The following is a 13,356-nucleotide window of genomic DNA, read 5'->3' as shown; positions in this document are numbered from 1 at the left end:
GGAAGATGCCTTTTGGAGTACCAAATTAGCCTAATCAATTTAGAAACTTATTAATGGTCCTGACAATTTTCCTTAAGGACCACATCAAGGTATATAACATAACTGTTAAAGTCACTTTAGCATTTGCATAAAATTAGTTTATCTTCACATCAAATCTGAGTATGGTTATAAAACCTATCTTGGAATACATTTCGGAGCAATTTTCAAATTAAAGTTTCATTAGTACTGCCTTAATACTGTCACTTATTGATTGTTCTCATCTCCATTCCAGTCATAGACTATCATTGTCCCAAGTAATTCATTCCAATGTATGATAGACTTAACAGAAGCTATTTCCCTGAATATGTGGAAAGAAAAGGAAACTATTCAGGGTAGCACAGAGAACATCAGGCATTGAGTCAGACAAGGTTAATTCATGATCCAACTTTGCTACCTACCAGTTACTCAACCTTGCCAAATCACTTGACTTTTTGTTTATGTATCTTAAAAAAAAATGTAACTGTCATAATGGTAACACATACCCACCTAATTTGTGGGAAGAAACAAATGAGAAATTACAGATGTCATTTCAGTATTCTATAAAACACTATTTCATTGTTGTATTTTAGTGTGTGCCTTGATAGGAATAGAATGCTTGCTCTAAATGGACAAAGCAATGTGAATCCCGTAATTCACAACGGCAACCTTTTCTACCCTGAATAGTATTTAGTTTTTCCTCAAATTTTCTTACACATGCTAAAAAATCCTAATTAGGGAAACTTGTACTTTGTTAAAGGCATTTTTTTTTAATTTTTTTTTTCAACGTTTATTTATTTTTGGGAGAGAGACAGAGCATGAATGGAGGAGGGGCAGAGAGAGAGGGAGACACAGAATCGGAAACAGGCTCCAGGCTCTGAGCCATCAGCCCAGAGCCCGACGCGGGGCTCGAACTCACGGACCGCGAGATCGTGACCTGGCTGAAGTCGGTCGCTTAACCGACTGCGCCACCCAGGCGCCCCTAAAGGCAATTTTTAAAGAAGGAACTTCTTTCTTCTGATGTCGTCAGAGTTTCGAAGACTTCCTCTTCAACTTTTGAATATTTAAATTCAGAATCATGTTCTAATTTATGATCTAAAAAGAGAAAACATGTTTCGGAGTGCCTGGGTGGCTCAGTCAGTTGAGCATCTGAGTCTTGATTTCAGCTCAGGTCATGATCCCAGCGATATTCTCTTTCTCTCTCTCCCTCTCTCTCTCTTCCTCTCTCTCTCTCCCTCTCTCTCTTTCCCCTTGCCCCTCTCCCTGGCTCGTGCTCTCTCACTGTCAAATACGTAAAATAAAATTAATTAAATAAAAAGAAAACTTAAAAAATTTTTGGTATCATCTCTTCAGGTTAACTTGTTCTGGTTTTTCATTTACAAAGAGTCAAGGAAGTATACATTGGGATTAGACATAATTTATGATTAATAAATAATTAAGAGTTATGCCACTCATTAATAAGGAATTTCTACAAATACAGAGTGCTCACCCAAAATCCATAGGAATGGAAAAATGGTATTTTGAAAGCAATTTCTTAAGGTCAAACTTTTCTTTATGAGGCGCTAAAAAACTTAACTCACTAAAAGCCATTAATTAACCAATAATTGATCCATGTCTACTTTACTCAGAAGAGACCAAATGACACAGTGTATCAAAAATTTGATAGATTATGAGGCTGTTTTTAAGGCAATTCTTAAAGTATCTTAAGATTCTGATAACTATTTCCACCCTCTACAAATTCTATGTCTACCACATTGCAGAATTTAATCATTTACTCACTCAACAATGTTTGGGGATACCTACTTTGTTGAAGGCACTGTCCAGCATCACAAGAGGTAGAAAGATTAATACAACATGGTCCCTGTCATACAAGAATTATTCTCTGTGGGATTATAGCTATCATTGTCTAGATTATTGATGCCTGGAGAGATTTGTGAAGAACTGTGAAGAATTATCAAGGGAAATCAAATTAATTCACTGCATCCTACTTATTAATTATTTAAGCAAATATGAACTTGCCCACTGCTTTTACCTCAGAGCTACCCCTCTCATTCCTGGAAGGTATCCATTTTCCCAGGTTCCCCAATGAGTCAAGCTGACTCCAGTTTTTAACTCATCACAAGGAGTATCAGCACGATGAATGTGTCTAAGTGGGCTCAAACTCACTGCCATGCAACCATGGCCAAAGGTATCATTAAAGGAAGTGAATTTACAAAGCATGGTCTAAGGAATACATGGCCTTCCCGTTCCGCTAGAAACTTTGAAATGTTTAAAGTTAAGACAAACCAGAAAGCATCCAGTAACTACACTGCTCTTCACTTTTACGAAAGATTCCTATCAAAGTCTCTGCTGTATTAACAAGAAAATGTTATTCGCTGCATCATTCAGTTCCCTTTTCATGAAGACTCATGGGAAAACTTCCCTCCAGTCTCAGTCCTAGGAATGGTGTTTTTCTCTTGAACAGCATTGTTCTGATGATATCTGTGCCCACGGATGTGATTGCTGTTTAAAATTTAGGGCCAAGGACCCCTGGGTGGCTCAGTTGGTTGAGTATCCGCCTCCTGATTTCAGCTCAGTTCATCATCCCAGGGTCATGGAACAGAGCTGCATGACAGGCTCCACACTGAGCTTGGAGCCTGATTAAGATTCCCCTTCCTCTTCCCACCCCCCACCCACCCACCCTCTCTCTCTCCAACCCCCGCCCCCCACTCTCTCTTCCCGCTTTGTCCCTCTCCCCTGCTCACTTATTCTAAGAAAAAAATAATAATAATAAAACCTTAGGGCCAAATATACAGACCAAGTCGTCCAAGTGGATAAACCCTTAGAACACATTTCTTTTCCTATCTTTCCTACTTCTAAGGAAATTTCTCTTTGTCATGTGCTTCTGAATGACCAACTGATTTTTAACTTTCTTAAGTGTAATTGAAATACAGAGAAGTGCATAAATCATAGGTACAACTTGAGTTTTTGCAAGGGAATAAACCCACATAATCAACACTCAGATCAGAAAACAGAACATTTCAGCATGTTGCCCCCTTCCCCTCCAGAAATTATGATGTATTCGTAAGTTAGTTTTACTTAATTTTGAACATGTGTGAATGGACTCAGGCTTTTGGGGCTTGCTGGCCTTTGTTGGTCAACATTACATATGTGAGATTATTGATAATTTAGTCTGCAATTACAGTTTATTTCTTCTCATCCTAGTCTCTTATTTTGTAGATTTAATTTAGCGATATTTTACACTGTTTTTTTTTAAGGTTATTTATCTCTTTGGAGAAAGAGAGAAAGAGACAATGAGCAGAATAGGGGCAAAGAGAGAGGGAGAGAGAGAATCCCAAGCAGGCTCTGTGCAGAGCTCAAACTCATGAACCACAAGATCATGACCTGAGCCAAAATTAGGAGTCAGACCCTTAACCAACTGAGCCACCCAGGCACCCCACATTGTTTTTTAAAACTTCTCAAACTAGGGGCGCCTGGGTGGCTCAGTCGGTTAAGCGGCCGACTTCGGCTCAGGTCATGATCTCACGGTCCGTGAGTTTGAGCCCCGCGTTGGGCTCTGTGCTGACAGCTCAGAGCCTGGAGCCTGTTTCGGATTCTGTGTCTCCCTCTCTCTGACCCTCCCCTGTTCATGCTCTGTCTCTCCCTGTCTCAAAAATAAATAAAAGGTTAAAAAAAAAAAAAAAAAAACTTCTCAAACTCGTTACCAAAAAGGTAAAGAAGAGACATTGTTTGCTTAGATATGCCATTAAAGGCCCAGGGAACAAAAGAAAAAAATGAACAAAGTGGACTGTGAAAAATTTTTTAATCTGTACATCTAAAAAACATTACCAACAGAATTAAAAGGCAAACCACAGAATGGGAAAAACTTGCAAATCATATACCAAATAAGGGACTAACCAAAATATATAGTGAATTCCTAAGACTCAACAACAACAGCAGCAAAGCAAGCAATCTAACTCAAAAATGAGCAAAGGACTCAAATAGACTTTTCCCCAAAGAAAATATACAAATGATGAATAAGCACACAAAAAGATATTTAATACACTAATCATTAGGGAAATGCAAATCAAAACTACAGTGAGGATCACCTGGATGGCTCAGTTGGTTGAGTGTCGGACTTTGGCTCAGGTCATGATCTCACATTTCCTGAGTTTGAGCCCCATGTAGGGCTCTGTGCTGACAGCTCAGAGCCTGGAGCCTGCTTTGGGTTCTATGTCTCCCTTTCTCTCCACCCCTCCCCCATGTGCACGGGTGTGCATTCCCTCTCTCTCTCTCTCTCTCAAAAATAAACATTAAAAACAATTAAAAAAAAAACTACAGTGAGATACCATCTCGTATCTACTAAATTGGCTACCATTAAAACAACAACAATGAAAGGAATGAAGGGAGGGAGGGAGGGAGGTGAACGAATGAACCAGAAAATGAGTTTTGGCAAGGATCAGAGAAATTGGAACTCTTGTGCACTGGGAATGTAAAATGGTACAGCCACAAGAAAAAAAAAAAAAAACCACTATGGCAACTCCTCAAAAAATTACAAACAGAATCGCTATATGATCCAGCAATTCTGCTTCTGGGTATGTTCCTAAAGGATTAAAAGCAGCCTGGAAGAGATGTTTGTACAGCCATGTTCACAGCAGCATTATGCCCAAAAGGCAAAATGCAGAAGCAACCCAAGTGCCCATTGATAGAAGCATGGATAAACAAAATGTCATTTATACATATAACAGGAAGGAAATACTCTAATATATGCTACTCTACATGGATGAACCTTGACGACATTATGCTGAGTAAAATAAGCCAGTTACAAAAAGACAATTATTCTCTGATTCCACTTACAGGAGGTACTTACAGTAGTCAAAATCATACAGACAGTAAGTAGAAAGACGGTTGCTAGGTAATAGGGAGAGGGAAATGTGGAGTTATTGTTTAAAGGGGATAGAGTTTTAGTTTTGCAAGAAGAGTTCTGGATACGTGCGGTGATGAAGGATGCAAAACTATAGGAATGTATTTAATGCCACTGAACTGTACCCTTACAAATGGTTAAGATGATAACTTTCATGTTTTATGTATTTTATTCGGATCATTTTCTTTAAAAAGTTAAAGAATAAATAAGTAAATAGTGTCTATTCACCAAAGTCGGAAAATCAACTAATACCCTCTAGAAAAAAAAAAGGAAAATATAACAATTCTGAAAGAGAAGCTCTTAACTTTTCAGCTAAACCCAAGTCCAATTAACCATAATATCTTATGAGTTGATATTTCTAGTTAATTAAATTATGTGGTTGACAAATTCTGTTTGTATTTCAAAAATTTTATTTTTATTTATTTTGTTAAATTTGTTCCTGATTTTTCATTTTATTTTATGGCACATATAGTGTAAGCAGAAGGAAGACAATTCAAAAATTGTCCCATCTTAGCTATGTATATGCATATTTCCTAGCTTAGTTCCTTATCTCTAAACTATGTTTAATGGTATTTCTTTGCTCCTAAAATTGTGAATTAAACAGAAAGAGCTAATTGTATTCTATCAAAGTACTATTTAAAATGTAGTAGCTGTTGGGGCACCTGGGTGGCTCAGTCGGTTAGGCGTCCGACTTTGGCTCAGGTCATGATCTCGTGCTCCGTGAGTTCGAGCCCCATGTCGGGCTCTGTGCTGACAGCTCAGAAACTGGAGCCTGTTTCAGATTTTGTGTCTCCCTCTCTCTCTGACCCTCCCCCATTCATCCTCTGTCTCTCTCTGTCTCAAAAATAAACAAACATAAAAAAAAGTTTAAAAATACATAAATAAAATAAATTGTAGTAGTTGTCTAGCTATTTTTCATACACTAAACGCTCCATGACCTCAGGGTCTTTCTTTTCCTGTCAACTTTGATATCCCCAGGACCAATATTCTGTAAGCACATAGTAACTACTCATCAGATATTTACTGACTGCATTATGTTAAAGCGAACAGAAAATAATTAATTGCCCTGAAGTCTCTGATCAAAAAATCTGGTCAAAATTTGAACATAAGTTAGGAAAATGTGCTTTAAAAATATATGAATTTTCTGATACTTTCTACATTTTCCATAATTTAGTTATATTGGTTCTGCTATCTTTTCATACATCTAGCACAGTACAAAAATATGAGGATGATGATTATAATAGGCCAAGTAATGTACAGACAACCCTCCAACATTCCCACTCCAGGTCTCAAGACCCCAATCCCTGGAACCTGTAAATGTCATCTTTGGGAAAAGAGTCACTGCAGGTAGGATTAAGTTAAGGATCTTAACATAAGAAATTATTCTGGATTATCAGGATAGGCCCTAAATGCAATCACAAATGTCCTTAGAAGAGAAAAGCAGATGGAAATTAGACTCACAGAGGAGAAGGCAATGGGAAGGCAATGGGAAGACAAAGGCAGAGACAGAAGTGATGTGACCACAAACCAAGGAATGCCAATGGCCACCAGAAGTTGCAAGAGGCAAGGTACAGATTCCCCCCTAGAGCCTCCAGAGAGTACACAGCCTTGCTGAGACCTCGATTTCAGTCCAGTGATACTGATTCCAGATTTATGACCTTCAGAATTGTGAGAGAATTCATTTCTGTTGTTTGAAGCCACCACATTTGTGGCAATCTGGTTGAGTAACTATAGAAAACTAATACTTGATGGTGATCAATCAACCCATGAAATTCAATCACTTAGTATCACCATGTTACAGCTAAAGCAAAGAAACGTACAATAAATTGACTAAATTCTCACATTTTTAAATTTTTTAATGTTTATTTTTGAAGGAGAGACGGGGGGGAGAGAGAGAGAGAGAGAGAGAGAGGGAGAGAGGTGGAGGGGGCAGAGAGAGAGAGAGAGAGGGAGACACAGAGTCTGAAACAGGCTCCAGGCTCCAAGCTGGTAGCACAGAGCCCAATGTGGGGCTCAGACTCAGGAAACGTGAGATCGTGACCTGAGCTTAGGTCGGACAATTCACCAACTGAGCCACCCAGGAGCCTCTAAATTCTCACAGCTTGTAAGGAACAGAGCAAGGATTCAAACTAAGGTGTTCCAGTTCTTGAGTGCACTTTCTTAAAGGCTACATCATGTTAAAAGACTATTTTGTCTCTGTAACTTTAATGCCAAATTTTACTATGGATGAAACACTTGCATCCACTTGAGAGCTCAATCCAGTGCCTATATTCTTCAAATTCTAGGTGATCTGGATAGATTTGGTACACTGAGACTAACTACTGGAAGTTCTTCTCAACAAAATAGTTTTAAAATGTAGAGTTTTCAGGACGCCTTCTGGAGTTTCAAGTGCATTTCTTTGTTTAAGTAAAAGTCAAATAAAGATACTATAGACATATTTCATTATTATGTCTTTCATTTCAATTGGGGGTAGATGAGAGATTGTTAAAGAAGAAAGAAATCTCTAATAATTGTCTAATAATAAATTATAAAAACAGCCGCGATTAACTCTTTAGATATATAAACAAGGACCCATCACAAGACCAGAATAAAATTAACAGAGGATGCCTGACCCCGTGTTATAAGAAACCATAGTTAAATCCGCAAATGGACCTCCTTAACGCTGCCCTGTAATAGTATTTGTTGCTCTCATGGAGACAGATAGGTCTAATGGGTAATCAAGATATGCCAAGATTAGTACTGTGTGCCAGAAGACGGGCTACATAATTACATGGAGGCAAAGTTAAGAACTCTCCTTTACTGCAAATCTCTGACTTAAGAGACCAGTTTAGAAATGCTGTATGTTTGCCAGCTGTGGTACATATAATTCGAGATCAGAGTGGACTGCCACTTTGTGTTTCAAATAAGGCAAAAAATGAAACGCATGGTTGGATGACACTACAAAGTAATAAAATCATTAAATGGCCTAGAGCACTCTATCGCCACTCTAAAACTGTGTTCTAGTATTCTCTACCGTACATCAGTAGGTTAGGAAAAAGATACTCTTTGAATCCCATTCTCAGTCTCTGCAAAAGACTAAAAGTGGGACAGAATTACCTGGATTTGATTACCATCACATTTCAAATGCGATAAAGACTTTGTGAAGAAATCTGATTCATCTCTGCTTCTCGGTTTCCGTAAAGTTCTTTCTCATTGGACTTTATTTTTAAAGTTAAGGATGGGTCAATCCACAAACAGGAGTTATTGCCAATCTTAGCAAGCCGTAGATTATGTAAATTAATGCATTTTTAACATACTGGAGTTTTTTTAAGGATCTCAAATGTGTTTGTTAATTACTTGTTCAAATTAATTACACCAAATTTGAGGCACATAATTCCATTTGAGCTGATCTAGGTTTCCAAAGAGCCTACTCAAGTGCTTGCTTAATGTTCAACCCACAGGCTTTATTTTATTCAAAGTCTCTATTTAGAGGCTTGTCAAAAAACCAAGGAGTGTCATCTACCTTGAGCTCTAAGCCCTTGCAACATTCAAAATTAAAACTCCTTCCCCAATATCAGTTTCTTTGCTCTGTGACACCAATATGACTCAGATGCTTATAGAGCTTAAATCATTTTCCAGAAATCTGGTTGTTCAAATCACCAAATAATAGCACATAAACTAAAATCCTATTGTGCAAATATAAAACAAAAAAAAATTGTCAAACACCTAACAGATGTTCATGTGATTATAAGGTTAACCCACTTATAAGACTCATCATAAAATATTTTGCAGTTCAAAAATTCATATTTACAATTAATTTCAATACTTCGTTACCAAGGTTAAATATGTTAACCACTGTAACAACCTCATTATCTACTTCTAAAAAAACAAACAAAACCTCAAGGCAAGTTACTACTGTACTATTTTTATATTCCTGTGAATGTATTCAGAAATGGATTACTTACAGTACACAAAGTATGATTTTTTTAAGACTTCAAATATTTGAAAGGACACAAACGTTAATTTTATGCAACACTACGTTACTACTAGAAAACACAATTTAACTCTAAAACAAAGAAATCAAAGGAATAACTTAGTTTACTGTAACAGAGAAATGTCCTTTTATTTGACAACAAACAATAAGATACTATGCAAGTGTGATGAAACCTAGTAAGATAACTTGTCAAAGATTCTCTATTTCCAAAGTTGTTCCCCCATCTGGGATATGAATATCATTAGTATCCCAACGGACTTACATACTTTTATCTGATCATTCCATTCATGTGCAGGCAAATCAGATCTGTGACTTAAAATACATCACTATTCCCCAGATATGCATAATTACATCTTATGAAGAAATACAACAAATATGATCTATTTGCTGCTTTCGTTCTTTGTTTTAAAACCTCAAAATCTTTAGACAGCACACAACAAATTATCTGAAGAACTCATCAGTAATGAATTTATAGTTGGAGATTACAAGAAAATAATGGAAGATGTGTCCTCAACTACCTGCATACATTTTGCAGTAACAAATGCAACATCTTAATTAAATTTCAGATAAAATAAGCCCTAAATTGGATGTGAGTCTTTTAGCCAAAGTTGTTATTGTAGATGAGACACTATGTTTTGTTGAATTACAAACATTTTTCATTACTGAACTTTTGATGCACCTAGTAAATAGCAAATCACAGCAGGGGGTGTAATTGTTTTGAAAATACTGCTGAAAATAAAAAGGAAATTTTCAAACAAGCTGCATGTATCTCTTAATAGAAATTCAACATCCTGTTAGGATCTGAGCATTAATTATAAGCTGGCTAAACTATGAGAGTGTCCAGGTAGACCTCAGAATAACTCTAGAGAGTCATACAAATGTGATGTTAGCATCAGGTATATTTAATGTTATAAATCACAGATTGTTAAGAGAAAGGCTATACAATACTACTACTGATTTACAGTAAAGGGGCTCAAAGAAGAAACACTGTCAAGGGGAACAACAAGACCTCAGCATTTAGCCCTCTCTACAGATGGCAAGCCAAATGACATAAATGTGACACATTTTTCATTTGATTTGAAGTCTGAGTTGGACGTTTCTGTTAAACATTTGAAATAGTTGTACATGAATCAATCTATGATGTGGTACTAATTTTTCATGGGGTTAGAACTCAGATAGTCCTCCCACTTTTCAAATGAGGTTCGACAAGGTTGAGTAATGATTGAAGGAATCAACTTTGAAGTCCAGCAATCTTGGGTTCTAAAACACTAACTCTGGAACTTTTCCAAATTTTACATCTCTAAGGCTCCTTTTTCCTTATCCACAAAATGGAGAAGTAAAGATGTTGCCTTCCTGGGGTTGTTATATATTTAAAGGAGCTGTAAGGGCATTCATACAGTGCTTAGTGTGCTGTGAATGGGGAAAAAAATGTTAGGCGTCATTATTACGGTTGTTCTTGTTCTTGTCAAATGACCCCAAGTTCCTTCAGCCACTCTGTAACTAAGCAAAGCAGTCCAGACGTCCTATATTTTGGCTCAGGTTTCTTTCTCCTAACACACATAGCTTCTAGCACCTCGCTTACTGAAATCTAAGATAATACATTAACTCAAGATGCTTACCCATTCCCCTAGTCTATGGTTGAGCTCCATGGATAGAGCACTCCAGTTAATTTCTGAGGAACATCTGGAAGGAAATGCGAAGACATTGCAGCAACCCCCAGACACACTGTGCTGCATCCATCAACATAATTTGAAATGACCCATATTTGCCTTTCATGTTTCCGGACCAGAGGATAGTGACTAAATTACCCAGTACGGAGCAAGGGTGACAGGAAAACCCAGAAGGAGATAAACCTTTCCCAGTGGTTTCAGGGAACGTGGTGAACCAGAACTGAATGGACGTGAAAATCGCTTTTAACAGACAAGTAGCAAACAGCCTCAAGAGAAGAGAAAGACATTTCCCTAGGACATCCCCAGAAAGCGCCACAGGAATGTCAGCAAAAAGCACCAGCTCGAGGGTCCCTAGTTACACCTACAGAACAGAAAGTAGTCTTGCAAGTCAGTTCAAGCTTCCAGAATTTGGAGATGCTCATAACACCCAGGAACATCGCATTCCTTGCTACTTTAGCTGCAGCTCAGGCTGAAGCAGACACAAACATCGTCCCCAGAAATATGTGATGCAGAGAAGTCTGAACTGTAAGGGGGGCAGACAGGACATTGGGCATTTCACAAGGGTCGACAGTGTGTTGCGCCCCGCAGGTTTCCTCTGACCCCAATTTGCACGCACAATAAAACTTCTCCCTAAACGCAAGAAGTCAAAAGGCACGCAGACCCCGTACTCTCTCCTCCAACTCAATCCCCTGGACCAGGAAGGCAATCAGATCCAGGGGCACTGATTTACCCTTAACCTCCCAACCCCACCCGAAATGTTAAAATTATTCCCCTGGAGGAAGGCTTCCTGTAACTGGGTGGCATCCCCACTGCCCTCAAATCTTGTACATCCGCAGGAGAGATCTTGAAAAGAAACAAAAAAGGCAGGAAAGGAAGAAAGGAAAAAGGACGAATTAGAAGGAAGAAAATGAAAAGACAAGACAATCACGAAGCTAGCCCGCTGTGCTTTCTTATCCCAACAACTTCGCCTGGTTTCCCGAGGAGGGAGCGCGCCCCACACACACCCAATAGGAGACAGGCGGCAGGGAGTCCGTCCTCGGTGGCCCAGCCCTCGACTCCAGCCGGAGCCTGGCTGACCCTGTCGCCCCCTGCCACTGCTTCCTCTGCCCCTTGGTCCCCGTCAGCGCGTGGTGCCTAGAGACCCTCAAGCTCTGCGCTCTACACTCCAGCCCCCCACTGCCTCACATCTCTGCTGGGCGCCGAGCGGAAGAGACAAGGGAGCAGACTGATGGTGTGGGGTTCGAGGGGACAGGGGGACGTCCCGGGTGCGGACTAAGCGAATGCCCATTCGGTACGCCTCACCGCGCCCGGGGGCGCAACCCCAGCACCGCAGCCAACTCCGCCACCCGCACGGAGACACCTCTTTTGCACTCAACTTACCGCGGCTGGACTGAGCTTTCGGCGCCCCCAGCAGTTTTTCTCTCCTTCCTCCCGCCGAGCCCTTCATCCTCCTGCCGGCGGCCGCCCTGCGCCCCGGCCCCGGCATCAGGAGGAGCGGCCGCCCGGGCTGGCTGGCCCCGGGGGCGCACAAGGGCCGGTCTGCAGCTTCGGTGGTGAGAGTCACCACGAGGCGTGAGCGGCTGCCGCGGAGAATAGTCCCCGGAGCGCCGCTCGTGTGGTCCCTCGGGCGCTGGCTGGAGGTGGCTGTCGGCGCGCCTCTGCCTCCGCCGCGCCCGCCGTGCTCTGCACGCGTCCCGAGCCCGCGCCAGCCTCAGGTGCACCCAGCTGGGGAGAGGTGCGAGCTGGAGCAGAGGGAGGGGCCGGCCCGGGGGTGCCAGGGAAGGGAGAGAAGGCTGAGCGGAGAGAAAGAAACCGAGGGGAGAGGAACTAGCTTTCATGGAGTGAGTGGATCCTGGGTGTTAAGGGGAAATGCGAGCGACAGAAATGCATCCAGAAACTATGGGTATTAGAAATGAGCTCAAGTGAGCTGCTTCAGGAGGCTCGGGAAAGGGGCTTTCCTTTTGTGCTTAGGTCCTTTATCTTCCCGGGTTGCATACAGGTCTACCTGAAAACAGCCCCACCCCCACCTCCACACCCCTCTTTTTCTTTTTTCTTTTTTTTTTTTTAACGGTGAACCTCCAATCTCAGATTGCAGATGCAAAGTGATAGGGTGAAGCTACTGTAAGTATGAGGGGAAATTCCACCTCCACAAAACCCATGTTCCCCCCTCTTGAGGGACCCAGGTCCTACTGGGATTTTTCTTCTCTCACCTGATACCTCCATCCCTCCCCCTTCTGTTTCTCACCCCTCCCTCTCTCCTTCCCTCCCTTCCCCCTCCCTCTATCCCCCCCTTCTCACTCTTCTCTCTTCTCTCTCTCTCTCTCTCTCTCTCTCTCACACACACACACACACACACACACACACACACACACACACACTACAGTACCCTGGGGATGAAAACATATCCATCATTGTCCTTTCTTAGGAGGTAAAGAGGTGTTTCTCAAATTTTGCCGTGCACAGGAATCATCGAGGAAATCAGGTTAGAGTTCAGATTCTGTTCCAATAGGCTTGGAGTGGGGCCTGAGAGTCTCTGCTTGTTTAATGGTGTGACAGAGGATGCTTATCCAAGGACCACATTACCCAGTGGGCAGTAGTCTCTGAAAGCACGTATTGTCCCTCAGGTGCTGGCTGGAGGTGGGCAAAACACAAACAATATAAACTCACTTTCCAGTACCAGCTGAGACACTAGCTATTTGTACCATGATCTGAAATAACAAGTCCCTGGGACAGTGTCTTTCGTGGGGTTTCAGCATGCTGTGTAGGCCAAATAACTTAGAAATGTGAACTGAGTG

General features: G+C 40.9%; 1 protein-coding gene across 1 annotated transcript in view; it reads right to left on the bottom strand.

The window, feature by feature from the left end:
- ZNF385D (zinc finger protein 385D) overlaps positions 1 to 12,236 on the bottom strand; it is a 909,549-nt gene extending 897,313 nt beyond the window's left edge. The window contains exon 1 of the mRNA XM_086674198.1: positions 11,942 to 12,236. Coding sequence (XP_086530324.1) covers positions 11,942 to 12,047 — 106 coding nt within the window. The 5' untranslated portion in view covers positions 12,048 to 12,236. The remainder of the gene's footprint in view (positions 1 to 11,941) is intronic.
- Positions 12,237 to 13,356: the final 1,120 nt, after the last annotated feature.

This window comes from Puma concolor, chromosome C2, assembly GCF_028749965.1.
Source record: "Puma concolor isolate L17-30 chromosome C2, mPumCon1.1.hap2, whole genome shotgun sequence".
NCBI lineage: Eukaryota > Metazoa > Chordata > Mammalia > Carnivora > Felidae > Puma > Puma concolor.
This window is presented reverse-complemented; position numbering and strand designations above follow the sequence as displayed.